This window comes from Myxocyprinus asiaticus, chromosome 6 (genome assembly GCF_019703515.2).
Source record: "Myxocyprinus asiaticus isolate MX2 ecotype Aquarium Trade chromosome 6, UBuf_Myxa_2, whole genome shotgun sequence".
NCBI lineage: Eukaryota > Metazoa > Chordata > Actinopteri > Cypriniformes > Catostomidae > Myxocyprinus > Myxocyprinus asiaticus.
This window is the reverse complement of record NC_059349.1, coordinates 21,608,818-21,635,425: the sequence shown is the minus strand read 5'-3', so window position 1 is coordinate 21,635,425 and position 26,608 is coordinate 21,608,818. Positions and strand designations below refer to the sequence as shown.

The following is a 26,608-nucleotide window of genomic DNA, read 5'->3' as shown; positions in this document are numbered from 1 at the left end:
TTAAACTGGCATAAAAAATATTTTAACAGAAAAAATAACACATCCCCTTTAAATTTTCCAAATATCAGGAACATTACACTTACAAATGCTTTTTATAAACACTTTGTTTGTGCTCAAAGATAACCATACATATTTAACACAGATGTCAAACATACTCTTAATTTAATAGTACAATTATCTATAAGAATGACAGAATATTATTTGGGTCGAGTTTCACAGCAAATTCATGCAACCCCCATCATAATATCTGGGTTACGTTTCGAATGGCACTTCAAAGAGAAGGTCGTTACACAGGAGTTAATAGGCAGCAGAATCAAATGAGCGCATACATGAAACTCATTTGTGTAAGTATAATTTAGAGATGAGAAAGTTCGGATAAGTTGCATACACAGACTGACGTGATATCAACTGACTTCTTATGACAGCCTAGAGGAACTTTATACAGTAATAAATCTCAACACAGTCTCCTTATATATTGAGCGAAACCCTTTTAAACTTTAAACATCATCATGGGCCACACAAAAGTATCAAATTACATACAAAAGCTAGTAGTTGGGCACTGTGGATAGCTGGCATACATTGAAAATTTGATAATAAATTAACCAACATATAAAGAAGTCATCTCTTCAAGAAGGGCTCTTTCAATAAAGAAGCATGTCCATATGATGCAGCAGTAGTCGTGTTAGTGCTGGAAAGTGGAGTTGCAGCTGGAGCGGATGAGCAGTAGTAGCCATCGTTTGTTAATAACATAGCAGGAATGCCCTCCCACAATGTTCAACAATGTTTGGGAGTGACGCTGTGATTGTAACCAACCCATAAAGTGCTTTCGCAATTGGACAGTAAAAATGTACACTGGGATAGAAACACAAGTTCAGGCACAACCTTAAGTCTATGCAGTCCCTCATTTTTTGAACGGTGTCAAGCGTCCAATGTTGTGCCAGAAATTGGAGGTCTTGCGTTTGGGTTCAGCCAACATGATGACCTGCTGCTGGGGCAAAGAGGTGGGAAGCGTGGGATGCTTCTGACGCAGCAGGAAGTCATAGTAGGGCCTGGTCACAGCTGCAGGGTGGAAGACATAAACAAGAGGTCACAACCCAAGGAACAGGCACCCATTTTCTCTTAACATTCCATCTCTCTTATCCTCTTTCATTGATTAGATAACAAGGTTAAGAAAAAAGATGTAGACATACAGTAAAAATGGCCCCAAAAAGTATTTGGACACTTTTGGATACCTAAATCACATTTAAAAATGTTTGAATGTCATTGCATTAAATTAAAAAAATAACATTGGCATCTGCAAACATATGATGCTAGATGCTTTTCTCAGAAACAAGTTCACACAGGTGTCGTAGCAGAGTAACCACAGATGCAGTTCAGCACATTATGGACATCTTGCACAGAGTTTGACAACCAGAAAGTGTTCAAATAATTTGTTTTGAAAAGTGTGTTTATATTTATTTCAAATGCAACTTGGTTTGCTTTTTTGCTATATAACTGAAAGACATTTATACATTTTAAAGTGTGGATTAAGTGTCCAAATACTTTTTGGGGGCACTGTATGGTTTTAGTAAGTGATAAACTTGTTTCAGTTGGCTAGCATTGAGCTGGGACAGTTCTAAGTATTGTAGTATTATGGAATATTATGCTGTAATGGTTTTAGTGTTATAAAAGCATTTTTAATTGTCCAATTATGAGGAAAGTATGGAGTGCCAGTGAATTATTTAGACTAGAACAGTCAAGTTAGAACATACCTGTCAACATCTGATTGTGAAAAATAGGGAGTTGTTTTTTTTGGGGGGTGGGGGTGGGGGTATGTGGTTTGTATGTGCGAGGAACGGTATTCGGTGGAGTTTCTGGTGCCCCTATAGGGTAAGATGGTGCTCCTGTAGGGAGCAGACTGCGTAATATGCGTATAGGGAGCGGCAATACCGGTGAGCAGCGATACCCCTGAAGATGAATAATACTAAGAAATGTATTCAGATGGTCCCATATCACATCCTTGACAGTTTTAGCAATAAATTCATTTTGAGTTATTAATAATAAAAAGTGTATATCCTTTCTTATATGCTGAGAACTTATAAAAGTTGACTTATAAAAAAAAAATAAAAATGTATTTCTTCGATTATTTATCTTCTTATCTTATTTACAGTATGTATACATCTGTGTTGGTTTATATGTATTTTTATGTTTTTTTATTATTTATTTTTTCCTTCATCTGTACTTGTCTTTATGACTCAGTGATTGTTTTCATAAATTAATGGATCTGTGTATATTTGTACATCTTTTTGAACATTTAACCTTCTTTTTTCAATAAAATATCCACCGTTTTAGCACAATGTTTCAATTTTTCAGACGACTCTTTACCGTATGAAAAATGTCCAACTTATAGCAAAGTTCATTTAACGATCTGGAACAATTTCGCCAGGACGTCATCTGACCAGCTTACGGGACAAATCGCATCCTGTATTGATTCGATACAGGACGCATCATTTCATATTTAAATATAGATTGATTCCGTATTTTACAGGATGGTCAGCAACTAACCCTACCTGGAGGTCTAATACATTCTCATTAGCAAAGTAAGGATGTGGAAAATCGTGAGTTTATCGGGAGAAATTGCAAATTGGGAGTACAGCGGGAGGGGTGAAAAACAGGAGAAACCCGGTAAAATCGGGAGTGTTGGCAGGTATGAGTTAGAAGCCTAACTTAGTCAAGCCTTAGAAGCGAAAATCAAACTAACACACTCGGGAATTACCCTGGACTACTCGATCGGTTCTCTACTTTGAGAGGATATTGCCCAGGATATTGCCCTGCGCAGGACCCCAGGGGGCACCCTAACCCCCCGCCCCTGCCTCCGCTGTGGGCTTTCAGGGAGGAGAGGTGAAGTTAAGGTGGCCCTGGGAGCCAGAGGTCCTGAAGGTTCGGAAAAACGTAGGCACTTGGACGTTTTTGGGTGTAGACGAGGAGGAGTTCTGAGTGCCAACAAGTGCTGTAAAGCTAAAACTTTTCCAAGGCAGTGCAGAGGTAATATTGAAACACAAACACACAACATCAGATCAAAGACATTTTTGCAATAAGATGAAAAGTGACCACACAAGACAGAACTCTTAGTACATGCAACATGCTAAACTGGAATGATTTCAGCATCCGTGCTACTAACTACAATGTGTGTCTCTTTTCACTAAACATATAATATTGAATTTCAGTGATTATGAGGAATACAAATGTCAAAGTCAGCTGAAAGGTACCTTTGGGCTTCCCTGTTGGGTGACTTTTAGATGCGTTCAGCATGGCCTGCTTCTTTTGGACTTCTGTAATTGTAAAACCTGGTTTGAAGGAGAAACGAGAACATTCATAAGCGTCTATCTAAAATGGCTAGCACTTTATAATAACTTTCATTAATAAGCCTCAAACAAACATTATATAATGCATTCAAATATGAATATATACAGTATATATATATTTCTAAATGTTTAACCCTTTGGCACTCTTCGTTTTAGAATCACACTTGTGCTCTTCAGGTCAAATTTGACCCGAACACAATAAACGAGTATTTTCTTATTTTTATAAAAGAAATGTAATAACACTAACTTTAATAGCCCCATTCACACATGCAACCAGGGGCCGGTTGTATAAACATAGCCACTAACTTAAAGTGCACCTATTATGGTTTTTAAACATGCCTAATTTTGTTTTAAAGGTCTCATACAATAGATTTACACGCATCCAAGGTCAAAAAACACTTTCAATTGCTCATAATTCAAATTGCAGCATTACCTTTTTTTTTCCCCCAGTGTCAAAAATGACTCGTTCAATGATCCGTTCTAAAGGATTCATTCTAAACTCCTCCTTTCAGAGAGCCTACTCTGCTCTGATTGGTCAGATGTTCCAGTTTGTTGTGATTGGTCTACCACTTACAGCGCGTGTCGGAAAGGAAACGCCACTACCATATCTGAGTTTCAGCTCCGTCTGAAAAAAATGTCTGTTTTACCTTACCAATTTGAGCCCGAGTCCGATAGTGATACATTGGAAGATCAGCCCGAACCACCATCGCAAGCACGCTGAAAATATTTGCTTATTAGAGGACTACAGTGCTTCAAAATTGATTCTAATGAACAAGTTTAGAGATTTTAATCCAAATAATAAAAAACACATGACATTTTGTTACCATCGTTGAAGTCAAAGTCTTCTACAAAGTCTCAACTCAAGCCCCCACTGGCTCAGCTGACAGTTATTTTGCATGGCAACATAGAATGTAAACAAAAGTTAGCCTATGGGCGTGCTGTCTTACATTTTAGTCTTAAATTAGACAAATATAAGTTTTTATGCAACTGAATGAAAAAATTAAGACCAACATTTTTGACGACTAACTAGTAAGACTAGTCTAAAACAGTTTTATGCAACCGGCCCCAGGTAAATCACAGGAAAACCATTGGGTTGCCTTTACTGGTAAATGTACCAAATGTGCTGTTCACACATACCATCAATAAAGAAATGTATAGGTGATGATACAATTGCTAGAGCAAAATGTACCAGTATTTTCAAAAGGGCAGTGTTCACACATGACCTCTAAACTGGAAATTGTAAGTTATTTTCTGGAATAACTGTATGTGTGAACGCGACTAATAAAAGTATTGTTTTGAAGTGTCTGTTTTTGCAATGATACCACATTATGATTACAGTCAAACCTGAACACTTTCCCACCATCGATAAGGTAAACTGTCTCAAACACAGCCTTTGATCTGTATGTGTGTGTGTGTGTGTGTGTGTGTGTGTGTCTGAGTTGGGTTTTGTGGTTTATGAGGACATTTGTTTTTAGGTTACAAACTAGTAATTACGAGGGTATTATGCTATAAATGTGGTTTATGATGACACCCCTTGTATCCCTGTAATAAAACAGCTTAAAAAACATACTAAACAATGATTTTTTTGAACATGTAAAAATGCCAAAAGGTTTCTATGAGGGTTAGGTTTAGGTGTAGGGTTAGGGGATAGAATCTATAGTTTGTCCAGTATAAAAATCATTATGTCTATAGAGAGTCCTCATAATGACAGGAGTACCAACACTTTTTACGACCACTAAGACTTATCTTATTTATTTATTTATTTTTTATGTGCTAAAATAGCCAGTGGAAGAAAAGTCACCAAGTCTCATACCAATCAGATAAAGATATTAAATTAACAAAAATGAAAAGGAACAGAAATGACCAGAGGAGCGCATATGGATTAAATATACATAAGATAATCATTTATTCAATTTATCAGGTAATGTGTAAAGGATAATGTTCAGTCACTGATTAGGAACTTATATCACCCTGAAAGGGCTTATTGTCCAATAATTACTTGCTGACTGTACATTATCCCATTATAACATGGCTTCCTACACAATGAATAAATAAATGGACATGAAATATTGAGTAGAAATTATTTTAATAGCTTGTAGATTATCTTAAAGCTTCTACTAAGAAAGTAGCACAGCAGCTGTATGTAGGAAATTGTTGCCTGGGACAACAGTCAGTTTTATAGTTAAAGGAATAGTTTACTCACCCTCAGGCCATCCAAGATGTATCTGAGTTTTTTTCTTCATCAAAACAGAATTTAAGACTTTTAGGATTTCATTTCAGGCCTCCTCCTCTAAACAATGCAAGTGAATGTACTCCATTTTGTGACGGTCCAAAATGCATATTTAGGGTGTATCAAAATAATCCACATGACTCCTGTCGACAAATAAAGTTCTTCTGAACCCAAACGATTGATTATTTTGAGAAACAAAACAATATTTATAGAATTTTAACTACAAAGGTTCGCTTCCCTACATCTCTGTGACATGCACTCATGAGAGGGATGACGTAAGCTCGTTGGTAAGGTCACGTGTCGCGTGGAGGAGGAGTCAGGAAGCGCGTCATTGTTTACAATAGAAACTTGCACAGACCACAAACCAAGCTCCGTTCACAAACCAAAACAGTCCAAAACAATTTCAAAACAATATAAAATAAAATAAAAAATAATTTCCAAATAATAATAATAATAAAATGTAAACAATGACACACTTCCTGCCTCTTCCTCCACATGATGCGTGACATTACCAACGAGCGTACATCATCCCTCTGATGCGCGCGCGTCACAGATGTACGGAAGTGAACATTTGTAGTTCAAATATATAAGTACTGTTTTGTTTCTCAAAATAATCAATCATTTGGGTTCAGAGGAACTTTATTTGTCGACAGGAGTCGTGTGGATTATTTTGATACACCCTAAATATGCATTTTGAACCATCAAAAAATTGAGGACATTCACTTGCATTGTTTAGAGGAGGCCTGAAATGAAATCCTAAAAATCTTAAATTCTGTTTTGATGAAGAAAGAAACTCAGATACATCTTGGATGGCCTGAGGGTGAGTAAATTATCATCAAATTTTCATTTTTGGGTGAACTATTCCTTTAAGCGGTCATTACACAAAAACATTGTGATTGACCAAACAGTCAAATATTCCACAGAGCTGTGAAATAATGTTTGTTAATGTCTTTAATTAAAATTATTATAAAGTGTTACCAAAAATTATGAAACTATTTAAAGAAAATAAAATCAGTGCTTCTACAGTAATTGCTTTTCCAAGAGTCTGACTAGATTATAATGATATTCACCTGTTTCGAGGTCATGCTGAACCTGTTCCCGTTCATCTGCAAAGGCTCGCAGCCAGCGCTGCTTCTGCTCGGGTTTCTTGGCACATAGAAGATGGACCTCCTCTCCACCAGGAGAACAGAGTTTCAAGGCATTCTTCACACTCACGTTAAAGTCCTTATCCTTCCCATCCTCTACATCCACCACTTGCATTTGATCCATGTCTAACCGACCCTTGTAGTACAGGATATCTCTCCGAAGCAGATCCTGTGGTGCCAATCAGACAGCAAAACATCTTTTTTGAGAACATCATGCACATAAATAAGGTATTAAATACTGTACGATTAGTAATTAATAATAATATTAGCTGCACAATTACATAGTAACAACACTGGGTTCCAGATATAATAGAAAGAATGCTCTCAAAGTAACATTGACATGCCAAAATGAAGTTCAAAGTGATGGATTGACTGACACTGACCTTTTTACAGAAAACCAACTGGTGGTCAAAGAGGAAGAACATTCGCTGCTGGCCTTTGGCCTGTGGCTGGGAGATCTTGGTCAGGTCTCCAGAGAAAATAAGGTCGGAGCTCCTGCTCAAGATGTCTTCACCCTAATGAGAGGGAAAGATATAAGACCAGCCAGATCTGGAGTGAATCAGTGTAAACTCTGCCCATAATGAGGCCTGTACGTTACCTCCCAGTCCTCTATGGAGCTCTGCCACTGAGCAATTTTGTCAATGTTCTCCAGACGCCTCTTTCTCTCATTGATCAGTCTGGCCACATTCTTCATTGCGTTTAAGGCAGCCTCCACATCCTTATAATCTCTGAAAAGCAAAACATACTAAATTGTATTTGTCTCTTTAATCTGGTACTCATTAAGCTTGGACCTACATGGATGTTAACTGCATAGCATCTAGACAAACTGTCGTAGACCTACTGGATATCTAAGACCCCGTTTACATTTGGTATTAACATCCTGTTGTGAACAGTTGTCCAACACGTTTAGCGATCAGAGATAAAAAGAAATGTATGTGACCACATTGCATTTTTAAAGACGAATCCATCCTCCTATAAAACCAATGACAAGTGGTCAGAGAAAATGTATTTGAGACGCATGTTATCACCAGGTGTAAAAGCTATCTGTATCGCCTGACCACTTGTGATGGGATCATTCAAAATGTATATTAAAGCTAGGTGTAAACAGGGCCTAAGACTAAGAAGGTTCAGTACCTGTGCTGTGGGTTGGTATACTTCAGCAGTTCAGCCAGCTGTAGAGGGTACTTGCAAATCTTCTGAACAGGAGTAAGCAGGAATCCATCTAGTGAAATGTCAATCATCTTCTGGAGCAAGCGACAAGCCTCAAAGAAGAACACATACTTCTTGATCTTCATCAGTTTGGAGAGCTGCACGCAGGCATTGGGGTGGTTGTTGCAATACTCTGAGTATATCTGGAAGTTTGTTTGCTGGATGGGGAAAGGGGGAGATGAAGTTAAATAGAGTAAGAATCCTCAGCAACTTACCAATCAGGAAGTGATGGATGAATTTAAAGTCAGCTTACATGCTCTAAGAAGCATGAGCCAATCTCACTGAGGTGAGGATGGTCTTTGTTAAATTTCTTCTCCAAAGCTTTCAGGAACTTCTTCTGGAATCGGTAGAGCTCATCAATGTTGCCAAAGATAGTGCGCAGTTGCTCCTCGGTAAACATGTCTGTCCTTTTCCGACACTGTTTTATGTAGCCCTGGATGTCATGAAAAGTGTATCAAACCCAGCACGTTACAAGCACTACAAGGTTGAAACTAAAGGCACTTACATACTAGAGAAAGCTCTGAAGGAGCGTTTGACAGATAGGAATGTGGAAGATTTATTTTGATGGTCATGATTTGAACCGAGTCATTTTGAAATCAAGTGAATGATTACAACTTGAGGTTTATGAAGTTCACATTGGTCAATGGACATCTACGTCAGAGTACAGTACGTTAGGTGTCACCTTCACAAACCCTTGTTTTTTTTCTATTTACTTTCGCGATGCACCATCCCCATTAAAATCAAAGTATTCAGAGCATTCAAATGCAATGTTAACTAGTGTTTAAGTGCCATTACACATCGCAAGTTAAATTTTTATCTGTTCTAATGCAAAAATCTCGAAGAAACACTTATTATTCTGATGTAGGCCTTGTGGTTTGAATCAGGTCATTCTCTCAGCATGTAAACAGTGTGGTGAGTGACTCTATAGACACTGTAATATGATGTAACACGATAAACATACTGAGAGAGAACTAATCAGTTTGAGCCATGTGGTAAATTGAGAGAGGAACTGACCTCACAGATGTCCTTCAAGTGTTTGATGTAATCCCTCTCTGTGCTCATGATCTCATTGATGACGTTGGCTCTCATTTGCTCCTTGCAGGGCAGACCGGGTCCTAGGGAGCACACCGTGCTGGCACTACCCCCCTCTGAATCCCCGTCCAGATGGGCAAAGTACTCATCCATGGGCTCATCCTGGTTCACCCGTAACTACCAATAACAGGAATATTAATTTAGTGCATCACAACAAAATGTATCATACTGAAACTTAAAAACTATGTAGGACATGAAGTAGTTTCTATGTCAATTCATCAATATCTGGCACTTAATACTTATTTAAAAATGCATATATTTACATATATTCATTGTGTAGTTGCTTTTTTGCTGAAGTGCTTGCAAAAAGAATATGGGTGTAAAAATGACTCTTCAAGGTAATAATGATGACATATTGTTACTGTAATCTAATCTTCTTTTTATCATGAGCAGAAACTCTGTTCTCTTTTACCCGAACAAAGCTGGCGGGGAACCAACCCTCACTGTCCAGCACTCGGCCCCACCACCACTCCTTGTTTGTGGCATCCACTACTTCGATGACATCCCCAGCCTTGAAGCCCAGCTCCTGGTCATCCATGGTGACGTGGTCCCATAGAGCCTCCGCACACACACTGCCATCACTGATCAGCTATTAAGACACCCATGATAAAGGCAAAATGAACAATGAAACATTCCCTATATAACTGATTACAATAACAGAAAAAGTTTGCCAGATCTTCTAGGAAGCATTTTCTAGAACTTTGTAAGATTAGGTAACATAACAGTATCCACCAGAAAATTAAGTCAATCATGTAGATTTTACTTTAAAGTTGTATTTCATTATTGCATGGCAGCCTGAAATATTAGATTCTGGTTGGTCAATGGTGCCATCTAGTGGTATGTTATTGCTCTGTAAACACCGCAGCTCCACATATCAGACTGCTCATCTAGGTCCTTGCGAGCTGTCTCTCCTGCTTTTTTGGTCACTGTGTGATCTCTTCAAGTAAGGTAATAATGTTTCATTTCCATTTATTTGTTTATTTGGTAGGAAGTCTTTTAATAGCCTGGAAAATGAGGAGGCAGACGGCCATTTTCGCAAAATGAACAACAGAAAACTCAGATGCAAACCAGAGGTTGATTTCAGCTGTTCAGCAATTTATTTCTTCTCACATAATTACACAATTTCAACGCAAATCAAAGTATCATGTCTATTTATTTGTTTATCTGGCAAGTAGTCTTGTAAAAGGCTGAATAATGAGGAGTCAGATGGTCATTTTCACAAAAAGAAACCACCAACAGAACTCCAATGCAAATCGGAGGTTGATTTCAGCTGTTCAGCCATTTCTTTCTTCTCAATTTACATAATTTCAACACAAATCAATATTTTATGTCCATGTATTTATTTATTTGGTTAGTAGCCGTGTAATTGGCGCTTTGCGTCGGGGTCTTGATCCCCCTGTCGGGGTTTATTGTGCAGTAACAACCGTCTGACTGTACATTAGCCCTTACTTAATTGACATCTTTAGCTGGTACATTGAATTGATTACACCTGTTCAGTACACTCTGCAATAATAGGGGAGAACAGAGCTAGTTACAAGGGCAATATCTCAGTAACGACAAGATTTGGCGTCAAAAGTCCAGTTGTGCAAATGTGTGTTTTCTCTAGCAGAGGTTTTGTTTTATATAAGATTAATAGACTTATATTAGAATATTTTTGATTAATTCTACCCTCCAAAGTAAATCAAACTACATTATGAAGGCAGCTTTAACCAAAAGGGTTAAATGTAATGTTAGGACAAAGGTATATTTCATAAACTGTTGAAAATGTTTTTTGAAGCCAAGAATTGTGACAAGGTATTTGGATTAGCAGAAATCGACTATTAAAAATAAACCTACAGTATCCTGAGAAACATTCACTGAGAAATATTCAGTAAAAAGTGTGACAACTAGCCCTGGTCTCACCTGTATGCCAAGGGTTTTAAGTTTTAAGCTTTATGGAAAGACTTAAAAAGTGGGACCCAACTGTGCAGTGCGTCCCACTGGAGAACAGATCTGTTTACTTTCGCAATCGACTGATTTTGCTGCATAGACAGTGCAGCGTGAAACACAAACTGATCCACACTGAATTAACAGTGGGCTGCACAAGTAAACAAATCCGCTGTCCTGTGAATGACTCTGTATGGTCAGGTAGCGCAGTCCCACTTGCACTCATGGCAGTGCTGTAGAAGTTATACACTTTATTCTTTTGTACATTTTTGCTCTTAAATCAAAAATTAAATAAGGGGATATTACTTCATCATAGTATATAATAAATATTGTATTATATTGTAAGTAAAACAATTAGAGCTGTCAAAATTAACGCATTAATGCATGCGATTAATTAAAAAAGATTAACAGGCTTATTTGTCTTAATCGCGATTAATGCGGCTACCGTTAATACAGCATAAACTAGCATAAATGCTGGTTGGAAGGGCAGAACCTTTGCGATGTACACTGACTCACACACCACAAAAACACACAACAATGATTCCGTGTCAGTGATAAAATGATGGGGCAAGGAGCTCTTAATGCTATTTATTGAATAAAACAAGCCCAAATGGGACTTGTCACAGAAAGTATTTTTCAGCCCAAGTAAGGCGCATTTTAATTATCACAGAAGCATGTCAAGTGTCAACTATAATCAAAATGCAGAATGAGACTTTTTTGTCAGCAAGCACTTTTCATGTGGAGTTCAAAGCGGCGCTTGAGGTTGGCACTGACGCCCTGATGCGAATCAAGAATGCGGCTTCACAATTGCTGTAACAAAGCGGATAGCCACAGTCTGCCGGCTGATTAATATTGTGGAGGATGAGAGTTTACGAGATTTAATGCCCATTGTAATGAATATCCAACCTATGGGGAGTCTAGTTCTTTCGATTAGTCAAACTTCCACTTAGCCTTTGGGGAACATTTAATGCTACTTGAATTGGTATTATTTAGTGCATTTCTATCTTTATAATGTGGAAGGCTTTGTTTGATTGGAAAATGTTAATAAAGCATTATATTATTACACATTGTTTTGTTTCCTGTCATAAGAGGGAAATACATGCATTTTGACAGGAAAAGAATTACATTTAGAGCCAAATTTTTTGCACTTTCAAAATCTGTGATGAACTGCGAAAAATTGTGCGATTAATCACCATTAAAACATTTAAACGACTGACAGCCCTAAAAATAATACAAATAGAGGTTGATATGACATAATGGAAAAGTATACTTCATGTCAAAATGGTTATTGAACCCTGATATATGCATCAATACGCATTGTGCAGCAATACACAGTGTTCAAATTCACAGTATAGTCCAGCCTTTCAGTGGCATAGTCAGTTGTCATGTAACGATTTACAACCCTTTATTCCATCCACTTAACCAAAACCAAACTGCAATGTATCACTGAAGGAAGCGTTGCCAAATTAAGCCTTTTTTTTCTGTCTGCTGTCTGGATTTTCCCTGAGTAGTCATTTTGAGGTTCCGCTTTTTGCAAATAAAACAAAAAGCAGAGTAATATATTGCCACAATTTTCATCTTGGCTATAGAAAAAATTAAGTGAAATCCTGGAAAGCTTAATGGTCTCCATCTAACCATCTCAACTGCACAGCTAAACGTGATCTATATGCGCTGATGTAAAAATAACCCAACGTCCACACAGTATAATCACACATAGTTCTCTGTCCACACTTTTACAAACATTGATGGACTAGAAGGCTGAATTTACACCCCCTGAATCCAAAGCTCTGCATTCTCATCTCACCACAGCTGTGTCTATATAGCCTGTTGCCTAGAGACACACCCACATACATTCCCATGTGCCTCCTTTTCACGGCCTACGAGTTACAGCCTCTTGGTTTCTTCAAAGATGCTACCGGAGACAGCCATAGCATACATCTTACACAAATGAAATAAAAACTGAAATGAAAGAAAATATGCTAATCGTGAATTCATAAGGGTTTTGTTATTTTTGTGAAACTAGTCTGGCTCTTCTAGTATCCAACTGTGGCTGCCATTGCATTAAATACACAGTGCTGCCATTGACAAATTAAACAGTTCTGCTTACCCAAACCATGACATGCAGTATGTCGGTAAGTTGGACTTACACCATTTATACGCGTTAATCAGACCAGTATATAACCTGCCATATTTGACGTCCTTCCTTCAAATATTCAATTACGCATTGTGTCTTGTTTTGTACATGGTCGACACACATGTGTAAGGTATTTACTAAAAACTATAATAATGCTCTATTGATGTTCTCCCCGACATCTAGATTAGTGGTCAACCAATATGTATTTCTCAGTGATTTATATTTCTATAACTACATTTGGACCCCCCAATCCTGAATATGTGGTTACATTCTGGTTTAAAACCCCTCATAGTCATATCCACCTCACCAGTGTAACCTCTATGTGCAGAGTCCTGCTGTACTGCACAGCTTTAATAGCCGAATTACATATGATTCTGTAGATCCTTCTGGACAAGTGCACACATGTCCCTGCAGAGTTTGCCATAAACCAAAGCCTGACATTCAAGCCATCAAAACATTCAAGGTTCTCGCTACTCAGAATATAGCTGTTGACAGGTGCACCAACATCAAACCCATACTGACATTTATACAAAAAAAACAAACATTAGCATTCAAAGAGTTCCACACAGAAACACTCAAACAACATGTTTGAACTCACAGAACCAGTGTCTGAAAAAGCCCTCAGATAACTCGTAATAAAAGCCTAACCCCAACCTTCCCCCACAAACCACTCAAGAGTCGTTTACGGCATTACCACACTCTGACAGGCAGGTAAATAATTAACACTGCCGTCTCAGCATATTACTTGTGCTTGAATGCTGCCAACCTCTCACACACAAACACATCCATAGTCACACCTTTTTCTGTTACCTGCACTGTGATGTATGCTTCCTGAAAACCCATCCACTAGTGAGTAAGATGGACCAACTTTCTCTCCTCCTCCTCGTCGTCTTCCTTTCCACCCCTCCCCTCCCCTTGTCCTCTTCACTGCAGCTGTGCCCTACTGAAAGGCCAGCAGGAACATCAGCACTACGTTGATGATGATCAGCAACATCATGATAACGAACACCACCACCTTCTGGGCCTCTGGGCTGAGGTTACAGCGCAGAAGAAAGTGATTCAGGCTCAGCCGAGATGCTGTTCGCTGGCCTCCGCGAGCCATAGCGCCAAAACCCTCCTTGCCTAGAGATCTGTGCACAAACACTTGACAGCACACAGTTTTGCTCCCAGATCCCCTAGTTATTCTCCAAGAAAAGCATGTGGAGGGGGAGGGGAGAAAGCCTCCACGTCCACAGTTACCTGCTCACTTCCTTTTCCCTTCCCCTTCTCGCTCTTTCTCTCGCACGTGTGCTCTCCTTCTCCTCCTCTTCCGTCGCTCGCCTTGATTCTCTTCCCGTACACTGCTGATGTCAGGAGCAGGGGTGGACATTTCTCTCTACCTCCATTTCTTCTCCTTTTATGTTTTTTTCTCACTTGCTCTGACCCTTCCTCCTTGTCTTCTGTGGTGTTCTTGCTTCTCGTTCTGTCCTCCCTTTCACTGCCTCTCTCTCGTTCTCCTCCTACTCCTCCTCTGTTTAAATACACGGCTGTGTTAATTCCCTTGGATCCGATTAATGCACATGAAAGCCTTTTTCTTTATACTGTCACATATGAAAAGGAAAAACGAAAACCTGAGGGCCACAAATGGTTGCTGCATCTGTGCTTAGCGGCACTAGCAAAAAACATCCATTCATCTGCCTGAATTGACTTCTGTTTTTCCTCCTGTTTTTTTTTTTCTTCTTATCCTTTTTACCCAATCAGATGGCAGTGCTGTGGAGTGTATCTAGGATACCAGAGTAGCGGAGGCCGGCCTTAGCGTCAGCAGGAGGGTGGTGGCAGTGGGGGGAGGGAGAGAGGCGAGAGAATGCAGTACAATACATCCTCTCTATTCTGGCGTGATTCTAGGCACTCATTGGCTGTTCTGGCTGCCCGTCACACACACTTCCCGTCTAAAAGCAAGCACACCCTGACCTGTCTCCTTAAGGCAGTGCCACAGTGATGGTAATGCTGCTTGAGATATTAATTAAAGTCTGCGTGATGTGCCAAACACCTCTTGAGCTTTAATTTCCTGATCAAGGCCAGTGTCTGCAAGGTAGGATTAATGCAGTCATTCCCACACGTCTCTTCCCTTTGCATCAATTTGTGCACAGCTAATGGGATTAGTGCAGGACTCTGATTCCCATAACCTGCTGTCCTCTCTCTCTTGCTCATTCTTTTGTGGTCTCAGAGCCCCACCCCCTTTGCCACACTGTTACACAGCACGATACTTCCTTTAACCCTCCATTGTGTTAAAGAAGGGCTGCTTACTTTACTGTTTGCGGTAATTTTTGATTTTTTCAGAAATTATAACATTTATCTTTCAAGTAAAAACAATACATTTATGCACTTTTTTGTTGGAATTTTATGTTTTTAGATCCCTGAACCACAATTTGAGCCCAATAAATCCTGGCATTGTTGTCCTGGAATATGCCCATGCTGTCAGGGAAGAAAAATTCCATTGATGGGATAACCTGGTCATTCAGTACATTCAGGTAGTCAGCTAACTTCATTTTACTGCCGCATAACATTGCTGAGCCTAGACCTGACCAACTGAAGCAACCCCAGATCATAACAATGCCTCCAGAGGCTTGTACAGTGGGTACTATGCATGACGGCCGCATTGCTTCATCCGCTTCCCTTCTTACCCATCGCATTGGAATAGGGTAAATCTGGACTCATCAGACTACATTACCTTTTTCCATTGCTCCACAGTTCAATCTTTATGCTCCCTAGTAAACTAAAGTTGTTTCTTCCGATTAGCCTCACTAACAAGTGGCTTTCTTGTGGCCATACAGCTGTTTAGTCCCAATCCTGTAAATTCTTGTCACCTTGTGCATGTGGAAATGCTCTTACTTTCACTATTAAACATAGCCGTGAGTTCTACTGTTGATTTTGTACGATGTGACGTCAAGCGTTTTAGTGATCTCCAATCACGACCATTCAAGATTTTTTTCCGACTACATTTCTTCCATGAAGCTAACGGTTCACCACTATCTTTCCAGGTTTTTAATATTTTGTTGGACAGTTCTTAACCCAATTACAGTGACTTCAGCAATCTCCTTTTTTTCTTTGTTTGATGCAGGCCAATAATTTGTCCTTTCTGAAACACAGTAACATATTTTCCACGACCACGGGATACGTCTTCCGGCATGGTTGTTTAAGAAATGAGAAGCTACACACTGCATCAGTTAGGGTTACAATAATTATTGCCAGCTGAAACATATTAATCACTGCAATAATGATCCAATCAAAGGCTCTTAAGTATCTGCTTATTTAAATCCAAATGGCGACTTTTTTTGGGGGGGCCAGGCAGTGTAGTCTCACCCCTTCATTTCTCTTTGTACTTGTTTTGCATTGTGGCTGAATTATATATTGTATTTGACAAATAAATAAAATCTCTGTTTTTTAGTCTTTTCCATTCATTTTCAATTTTGACAGGTTACACTTTTTTTTTTTTTGACCATTTACGCTTAATGAATCAAGTCCAATTTTTTTGTGTTCAAATGGTTGTGGAGGAAAAGTCACCAAGTCTTGTACTGCACAGATAAAGGAAACTATTTTTATGACATCTGAAAAAGTGATTTCAGTCAAAAATGACTGTACAGTATAGGAAGGTTAAAGGTGCTATACGTAATATTTTTACTGTACTAAATCATAAAATGACCATAATATGTCATTAGAGAATTAGGAAACATGCTAAGTTGAAATACTGGCTTCTCCGATAACAACGCTACAGCCAGTATATTCTACTTTGAAGTTTCCATTCCGGGCCGGAATTTTTTTCTGTTTTGGCCTGTGTGATCCCGCCCACTGCCCACTCACCAATAGTATATCTACACTGCCGGGTTGCCAGATTTGAACAAGTTTGCAGGCAAACAACACTGCGTGCTGCAGCCATGGAAGCCAGCAAACAAACTGGAACAGAGATAACAGATTTTTAACCACCTGACCTAAAAAGTCTCGCTATCCGTCTAAAAACCACCATGACCAGAGGCGTAGTAAAACAAGGATAAATATTGGAGATGCCTTTGGAAGATGGAGACAGCTTAAAGCCCAGAAATCCTTTAAAATGGATACTGAGTTGGCTAATTTTCTCCTTAACAGGTAAGCATTGAGCATCACCTAAAATTAGCTATCTAATTTATCTCGGCTACTAGTAGGGATGGACATTTTGAGTAAATTCAACATCTGAGTACTCGCATTCATACTCTGTGTTTCATGTGCAGCCTGGTTTTAAGGCAGCGAGACACAGCCGGTGAAGTGATCCTGACTAATGCGGTGGAGGGGACAGGCCACAGCTGTTTACTACCTCGGCAACAACCAGCGTGACAGAAAAATATGACAGAAACCACAAGCTTGACTCAAAATTGACTCAATTTATGAATGCGATTATACGTTTAATGAATACTGACGTCCAAATCGAGTAACTTTACTCATGCCCATCCCTAGCTACTTGCTACGGTTTTTATCTATCTAATCTAATGTAAACCTTACATCCATTTTAGAAGTGTTTATTGTATTTTGTGACTGAATCAATGAATGTGGCAACCCGCATGAGCTTCGAGTCTGGGGCGGGGCAAACAATTCTCCAATATTTTGAATTTGGACAGCAGCACCCATTTCAAATGCTTGTTGTCAATCTTACATATAGCACCTTTAAGTCTTCCTTACACAAGCCCTTACTTTCTCCAAAACTGGAACACCTTTCTCCCTCATCACAAAAATACGTCTATGGGATTTTCTTGCAAATTTTATTATTTGCCAGGGGAACATTATAAACATCCCAATCACTCATATATTAGTACATCTCTCCTCAACAACCTCTGAGGTATCATTCATGTCCATCGCATAAATGGTGCAGGAAGTGTAACATATAATGAGCATGGTTAGAAGTTTGTTCAAATCACTAACCCTAAGCATGAGCAATTGTATTATTAGTGATGCTTGCCTTGGCGAGCACCACTAATAATCTGCAGCCAGTTGCAAGAAACCCCTTAAGTTAAGGAAACCCTTTGTGACAATACACTTGCAATTACAACTAAGGGTTTTCTTAACTTAAGAAGTTTCTTGAAACTGGGTACTAAACTGTATCTTCCATGTAGAACAAAGGCACATGATCTGTCCTGCTGTGGCCCCATCAGTCTGTCTCTTGTTAGATTAATACTTTATCAGGACAGAAGACCTAAAAACAACAACGACAGCATCAGCACAGAGCTTGTGCGCAGTTCAGTGCACACTGAGTTCCCAGAGGCCTGAGCTTGATTAGATTTTTCTGCTGTTTCTCTTTGAAACACTAAATGCATTTACTGAGCGGCGTTCTACAGCAATACCAAACAGCCATAAATCATACTCTGACACTATGCATATACTCCATGTACTATGTAAACAGACTCCAACATACTCATAAATACTCATACTCCACTCCCAAAAAATCTCTCTCCCCATTCACAAAGCTCATCATCTAAATTACATTTAAATGACAACAATTAAAAAATGTCCATGTTGTGATGTTACAAACATGAGCACGTGTGTCAACCCATGTGTACATATCAATAGCTATTCAGTATTCTCAAACTTGGCCCATCCAGTCATGGTTAAGCAATAAAGATGTGGGATAAAAGCTCTTATTCCTAAACACCAGATGAAACACCAGATGCCTTCAGCTCTTTCTGTCCTACTGCAAATCCTCTACACTTTGGTGACAAAATTCTGTGTACACTGTTGGGTAGTAGTCTGCTGTTAAGTGCACAACAATGCAGGCTTCACTACAGGTCGCATTGAGGGCGTATAGTGGCCACAAAGGGGTGCTCATGAGCTGAAACTGGACACCTTACTAAAGTCTCAAGACTGTAACAAATCCACATCAAGTGTGCCATTTGGGACAGGGCCTATAATTTTAGTTGGTATTTAGCTTTTTATTGTAAAAATAAACAAATAATAATAATATTAATAATAATAATAAAATTCGACAAAAGTGTAGAATAGGACTCGAAGGACTCAAGATGGCGCCTAGTATGGATAGAGTATACTTGTCCAGTCCATCATTGGACTGGACAATCATTGAGGAATATGGTCCTTCTGTGTGGACATTCTGGGTTTTTGAATGTACTGCAATGGATAGACACAAAGGTCCAAATCTGTAAACACAAACAAACAGTAACACACACTCAGTTTGTATGCCCTACCTCATTTATGGCCAGCTGCTCTCCTCCTCCTCCTGGGTGTCCAAAACGGTTTGAGGAGCTGCGAAACTCATTGTACAGCTCATCTTCACTTCCTATATCATCAGCAAGGCCAGACTTATCCTGTGGTCCATCAGTTATCACCAATGCTGTAAAGTAAAAAACAAAACAGTCTCAATCCTGGAGCATTTAGGGACTAGTGTCTCAAGCACAGATTGCGCCTAGTCTTTAAATGTTATTCTGTGGGATAAGATGATTGAAAGCAATTTTTAAGGCTAAAACATGCATTATTTGTAGACATACTTCTGATCACAGAGCAACTGATCAGCAGTCATATTAAATGGCTTATTTTACATTAAACGCCATCTATGTGAACATTTATGTAGGATTTATTCATTTAAAGGTGCACTAAAAAATCTCTCTCAATATGTGGTCTTGAACTTGGACACCTACAGTATGGGAATGAATACAGTATCACACAAAAGCAACAATTTTTTTTATTTTTTATTTAATTTACCTTGCCTTACTTTATGTCAAGGCTCCAGATTAAGCATGTAAATGAGCTCATGGTCTTCAGATGACAAGATTCATGTTTACCACTGGGAGCCTGAAGTTATGAAACAATTTTCCTAGTCAAGAAATGTAATGACCTCCACTTGAATGGATACAGTTGATAAGAGGATTATCCCACTAATTAGCAGCTAGAATATTTGAGGATCAAAGGAGCTTGAAATATTATTGATACAATTAACAGGCCAAACCTGTGCCACACAGTTGGAAATTCAGGTGGTAATGCAGCAACTCATAAGCACTTGACCTAGAAACCTGTTTCAAATGGGAGGTCCCATTCAAAAGTGCTTTTTGGTCAAGTTTGATTTGTCTGGTTTTGTTGCATTGCTTGAAGCAAGGACTGTACTGTTTCAGTCACATCCCATTAAAAAAAAAAAAAAAAAAAAAATACGTAACAGATGTCAAAGAAAAAAACAATAATAACTAGCAACAGAAAAGCCTGACCTGTTTCAACCATGGAAGTCTATAATACCTGGAGAAAGCTGTCCGAAAGCATTCCTATTAAACTCATTCGCAGTTGCTTGGCTGGTGCATGACTGCCTAAAATTTGTTCATGGACACTCAGATATTTTTTTTTTTTTTTTTTGAGAGTCACAAATGCCATGCAACAAATCACACTGGAGCTGCAGGCAAATGACATCAGGACAAAGCTGATGGCACAACTAGAACGTGCACAGTGCTGAGCTGTGATGTCAAAGGCAGCAGGGAAAAATATAAGTCCATTATATGCTTTTAGGAGGCCTCCAAAAACAAAATCAGTCAATGGCAAAACATCAGCTATAATTTAATGAAATATTAAAGGGGTCATGACATGAGGAATCAAAATGTCTTTGATCTTTTGACATATAAGAGGTCATTGTACAATAAAACATACTGAAAGTTTCAGAACTCAAAACTTCCTCCTCACTGAAAAAAAAGAGCATTTGCTGAAACGAAGCTGCCAAAACTATTAATTTTCTACTTCCTCCACATTGTGATGTCACACTGTGGTAGACATTTGCATCTGACCGCCTCCACAACAACACATCAAAGCCTAATTGACCTAATCTCATTTCTGTAGCCCACCCACAAAAGATGAGCAGTAAGATGACAAGGAGAGAGCCAAACATCAACAGCAGGTGTTTTCTATCAAGTCTTAAATGAGAAGCAGCGTTTCTGACAGAGGATCAGAATGAGGGCGGAAAATGATCATGTTTTACAAATATATGACGTTTTTAAATTGACACCACCGTATGACTTCAGATTTGAGTTGTGGAGCATCATACACTACAAGATTTCCCCTGTAGTGTAGTGGACAGTCAGCTCAAAATTTCAAAAACATGTTTCCATCTAGTCAGAGGGTAAGAAATCAGAGTCAGTACCCATCATACACTACAAAACTTTCTCAAGCCGACAAGCCCCGACTAATACCAACTCGGCCCGACTAAAAATCGTAGCTAAAATCAGCGTTAAAGTTGTGTAGTTTAATCCAGCCTAACCTATATGTTGCATGCAAAAAAAAGGGGGCTTTTTGCACCCAGAATGGTGTAGTCACAACATCTACCAGCAGGGGCTAATTGGCCAAGGGAATCATAACAAGCTTCCAGCGACTAACTTTCCATAACTTCCACTTTTTTTGTATACAGTATACACAGTTCTGCCAAAATGCTCACACTCGCTCCATTAAAACTCTGGTGAGATATTACTGGCTCCACAGTGGTACATTAATGGGCCATTTCAATGGGTGGTCCAGCCGCAGTATGCGTTTGGTGTTATTAAAGTACTGGAAAGACTTTCTGCTGCCATAGCTGGCTGGCTTTTACACAAACAGGACTGCCAATATTTATTAGTATGCAGTAAACAAGTGAGGAAGAGCAGACCTGGCCGACACAAGCATCTCAATTCCTGTATCATTCATAATGAATGGATGGGAGATAATGGAGTTACCCTCATATTTACACCCCTGAAATATCCATTGTTCTGGCAATGCATGAGGCGACTCTCCGTGAAATAGAGGTAAATGAGAACAGCATCTTAAATCAGGTAGATGTTATGAAGAACTCTTCCGCTACTGTCATGAATCTGCTAATGAATCTGCTTAAGTTACTTGCAGAAACTGTGGTGAGGGAGGTTTACTTCCAAATTGAATGTTGAAGTATGTACTTTCTGTGACACTAGCAGCACCAAAAAGAACTGCAATAATTATTGTTTTCAAACATGTTTCCCAAATGATCACCCCATCTTTCACTGGTCAGACAAAAAAGAGCCCTATCCCAAACTCAAACCACGGGTGGAGCCACTATTTTTAATAGCACCACAGAGCCACAGAGGTGATTTAACAAACAGTTGCACCACTTTTGTGCTTAGTATTTCAGCTTAAAAACCTAAATGTTATTTACTAACTACTCGCAATCTAGTTTAAGCAGGCAAATTAAATTTAAATCAAGTCACTGTCATTCCTTTCTGCACAAACATGCCTCCTTTCTATGTAAATTAGGCTCATTATAGATTGCGTTACATTCACAAACTCAGTGCTATTTGCCTGGCACAATTAACATCATGCTATATCCACCCGAGGAATGCAGGCAGTAAAAAGAATTGTAAAAGAGATTTGTGTACATTTTCTATCAATCATGGCAGTAGTAATTAATCAAATAATTATCAAATGATGGAAAAGACCATTATAACCAGGCATATATCCATTGCTATTGGTGTAGTCACGTGCACTTTCGGCATGTTAAAGAGCTGATTCAGGTGTCTGAATCAAAGTAGTGGAGTGATTCATTACAGTCCGGGCAGAGTGTACCAGATTGCGGTGGTCTGCTGCATTCTCTGCTATAGTGCACTCAGAACTGGCGGGCAAGATCAGTAAAATGACACTTAAAATAGTGGATTTGCTCTCATTACAACATGAACTGTCTCAATGAAAATGTGTGAAAATGTTTTTGCTAATCATGTCATGTTCTGTATAGGTTAACTGTAAAATCCTGTGGATTGATTAGGGAAACGGACAGGCAAATCAGATCACCCTGATTTGTTTATTGTTGTTCAGTGTGTGGCCCAAAGCACAGAGTGGCACAGCAGCACATGTTGACTAGTGCACTCAGCGGAGTCAAGCATTGCCAGGGCCACTTGGGCTAGTGATATCAAATATAGTTCACTCACAGCTCCAGGTCAGATGGTCACAGTGGGGTAACCCAAACAATTCTGTCTAGGACTGCCTCCCCAACTGAGTTTATGTGCTCCAGTGAGTGTTATGTTTCCTTTTGACTGAAAGCAGGACAAGGGTGGGGCTTTTTTTTGCTGTTGTTTTCAAGTTTGAGGATTTTGCCTGAAGCTGATATTTGATGGAGAAATTATTCATGAGGTGACTTTTGAGTTTGATAGTAGTTTCTGTAGTATGGTGAGACCATGAGCATTTCTTATTACTAACTAATGCCAATACTTGTCATTGCATTCCATTGCAGTTGTGAGCAACTTCAGGACATGAAAAGTAATGCGCATTATCTGTAAACTAGGGGTGTAATGGTTTATCATGGCACTGTACACCGCGGTTCAAAAATGTGATGATGTGCATTGTGGAGATGGGACTTTTTTATTATTACTTTTTATTATTTTAGCATCTGTTCTATCCAATATGTGCAACGTCCTACGTCTATGTAATGCGGGCATACAAATGGAAATAACTTCATTGCACACATGGAGCTCTAAAATATGATTGCTCACTAGCAGCCATAGAAGTTGTACGATGAGGTCGGCTGATGCTGCCGAACTAAGCAAGTAGGTATAGCTGCAGGCCGGAGACCACCAAATGGGGGCGGAATCTCCAAAGGAGGGTGGGGTTACTCCAGAAGGGAGTGGGGTTACTCCAAAAGAGGGTTGAGCAAACTCCAAAAGGGGGCGTCACTTCCACTCACGTTTAAGTTTAGGGAAAGGGATACGTAAGGGGCACCCTATATCTTTGCTGGCGGTTTGGAGCTCCTGCCCCTTTTTGGAGCTATACCCTTTTTGAACTGAGCAGGAGAGTGAGGCGCATTTTCAGTGCAAGGGATCGAATGTCCGTTTAAAGCACGAGAATGATCTGTTCTGACTGTGCGAGAGAAAATTAAAGTTTACAGAGGTTTAATGATGGTGCCATATTAAAATACTATATATAATTCTGAATATTATGTATAATAATTCAATGAGAATATAATCCTAATTTAAAATGTCATGTCTGATTTGATTTCATCAGCAAATTATCAGTCAATTGTTAATAAAAATAACTAGATATGCATGCACTTCCATTAAATATGTATTTTTGAAAATAATATTTAGATGTAATCAGAGACAATAATATTTTAGAAAAATACAATTTAAATAAAAAATATTTTAAATGTATGTAATCTGTGACTGTGTGTAAGCAGCATATGTATCTAACATAATTACGTATTTTCAGTAAGCAGAATTATTAGCTAATTTTTCCATATGGTGTCACCACTGCCCTGTTCTGGGATGGTTTTTAGTCCCAGTACATATCTGATGGATCATTTTACAATTTTAAGAACCGTACTTTTAGCTAAATTTTAAAGGAAAAGAACTGTTTTGCATATGTCTTTAAAGTAATCATAAAAAACTTTCAATCCTAACTTTTCTTGATTCATGCTTAAGTTTAAAATATCGTGAACCGAAACGAATGATGAGTCCAGTCTCATGGACAGCCCTGAACTGTGAGATGAGTAAATCGTTACAACCCTACTGTATACATTAAATGCAGTTAATAAATTTGCTTTCAGAGTGCATAGGCACAAATCCTGAAAAGCACAGTGACTACAGTCTTGCACTGAAGCATGCTAACTCGTGCAAGTTTAAACACACACACACAAACACACACACACAAATCTCTCTATATATACGATTTGCTGAGGGTAATTTATGGATCCAGTAAAACAGGCAGGTCTGTGAATGTGCACTGACCTGCTTCTTCATAAATCCACATCCACAGATAAAGTCATCCGACCGCACAAATTTACCACTGAGCCATGCAAGCAAAGCTTCCACTCAGCCTAATCAACATTACAGATTAAGGCCCAGAGTTCTAAAATGACATTAACTTCCATTACACCAGTCATCAAAATCTAGAAGTACATTAGCTAGTTACAGTAGCACAATACACTGAATACCAAAGAGTGGGATATCACTTCACCCCAGAAGTTCACTTTGGCATTTTTTAAATTACATATTGGAATTTTTTTGGTTCAGTGGTTTTCTTATTGTCACATTTTAAAAGGGAGCAAGTTTATGCTATTCAATATGCTATCTGGTAGCTAAGCAAGAAAGAAAGTTTTTGGGTTGGCTTGCTTCCTTTAAATAAATGCTGAGAAGGAAGTTCCTTCAAGGAACATTATATATTAACGCAACTGAATTGAGAAGACTAATTTTCTTTTAAAATGAAAGCAGCCATACTACTATATGATATATGTATAATGCACATTATGGCCTTGAACCAAATTCTGCACTTGACTGGGCTTGCTGTCTTGTGGCCTTCGCTTATGTGTCTGTGAAGACTGTAGGCTGTAGGGTGTCCCATGTGTCATTTTATGATTCAAAAGTGTGCATGCAAGTTTGATCTAATTAAGACACAGGCCCAGCATAACTTTGAAAATGGCCAGATATACCAAAAGGTTGAACATTTGAGCCTTGCAGTGGGCAATTCATGAACTATCACCATTATGCCTTTGAGCAATAGACAACCCAAGGATGTTCTAGGGCAGGGGTGTCCAAACTACGGCTCGCAGGCCATCTGTGGCCCGCCGACCACTCTGATGCGGCCTGCGAGATATTTTGGAAATAGAACATAATTTGGCCCGCAATTGAGAAATTATATGAAATCTGTATTCTGAGCACTGGGTGTCGCTATTACGTACAGCCACATTTCACAGCGCATTTGTCTCCACTAGTTGCCACCAGCTTCATCCATTGGAAGATTTCAGGAGTTTAGAATCATCCAGATCAGAATGAGAATGAGCTTTATTCCAAAGTATGCTTACACATACAAGGAATTTGTCTTGGTGACAGAATCTTCAAGTGCACAAACAATACAACAAAAGGATAATTAAAAAAAAATAGAATACAAATAAAAAGTGAATAGAAAATATAAGAATATATAGAAATACACAATAAGACAAACTCTGCTGGGCCTTTTTCACAGTGGAGTAAATGTGGGTCTCCCACTTCAGGTCCTGTGAGATGGTAGTGCTTAGGAACCTGAATGACTCCACTGCTGCCACAGCGCTGTTTAGAATGGTGAGCGGGGTCAATGTTGGGGTGTTTCTCCTAAAGTCCACTATCATCTCCACTGTTTTGAGCGTGTTCAGCTCCAGGTTGTTTTGACTGCACCAGTGAGCCAGCCATTCAACCTCCCGTCTGTATACAGACTCATCGTCATCTTGGATGAGGCCGATGACGGTAGTGTTGTCTGCAAACTTCAGGAGCTTGACAGAAGGGTCCTTGGCAGTGCAGTCATTGACATACAGGGAGAAGAGTAGTGGGGAGCACTAGTACTGATCGTACATGTGCTGGAAGTGAATTTCCCCTGTCTCACTAGCTGCTGCCTGTCCGTCAGAAAGCTGGCGATCCACTGGCAGATAGACATGGGAACAGAGAGTTGGTGTAATTTAGTCTGGAGTATAGCTGGGATGATGGTGTTGAAAGCCAAACCAAAGTCCACAAAAAGGATCCTTGCATATGTCCCTGGTCTGTCCAGATGTTGCAGGATATGATGCAATCCCAGGTTGACT

General features: G+C 39.1%; 1 protein-coding gene across 9 annotated transcripts in view; it reads right to left on the bottom strand.

Annotated features, from left to right (window-relative positions):
• Positions 1-86: 86 nt before the first annotated feature.
• The window catches only part of LOC127441883 (rho guanine nucleotide exchange factor 4-like), a 142,005-nt gene continuing 115,483 nt past the window's right edge, over positions 87-26,608 (bottom strand). For 6 of the 9 annotated variants that reach the window (XM_051699417.1, XM_051699421.1, XM_051699418.1 and 3 more), the window contains 11 exons: positions 19,284-19,429; positions 9,433-9,609; positions 8,943-9,137; positions 8,182-8,361; positions 7,854-8,086; positions 7,318-7,447; positions 7,103-7,234; positions 6,645-6,888; positions 3,249-3,326; positions 2,756-3,003; positions 913-1,059 (listed from right to left, as the gene is read on the bottom strand). In XM_051699417.1, coding sequence (XP_051555377.1) covers positions 2,762-3,003; positions 3,249-3,326; positions 6,645-6,888; positions 7,103-7,234; positions 7,318-7,447; positions 7,854-8,086; positions 8,182-8,361; positions 8,943-9,137; positions 9,433-9,609; positions 19,284-19,429 — 1,757 coding nt within the window. In that variant the 3' untranslated portion in view covers positions 913-1,059; positions 2,756-2,761. Of the gene's footprint in view, positions 1,060-2,755; positions 3,004-3,248; positions 3,327-6,644; positions 6,889-7,102; positions 7,235-7,317; positions 7,448-7,853; positions 8,087-8,181; positions 8,362-8,942; positions 9,138-9,432; positions 9,610-13,890; positions 14,686-19,283; positions 19,430-26,608 lie in introns of those variants that run through there. The other 3 variants (XM_051699419.1, XM_051699424.1, XM_051699425.1) reach the window with 2 other exon arrangements.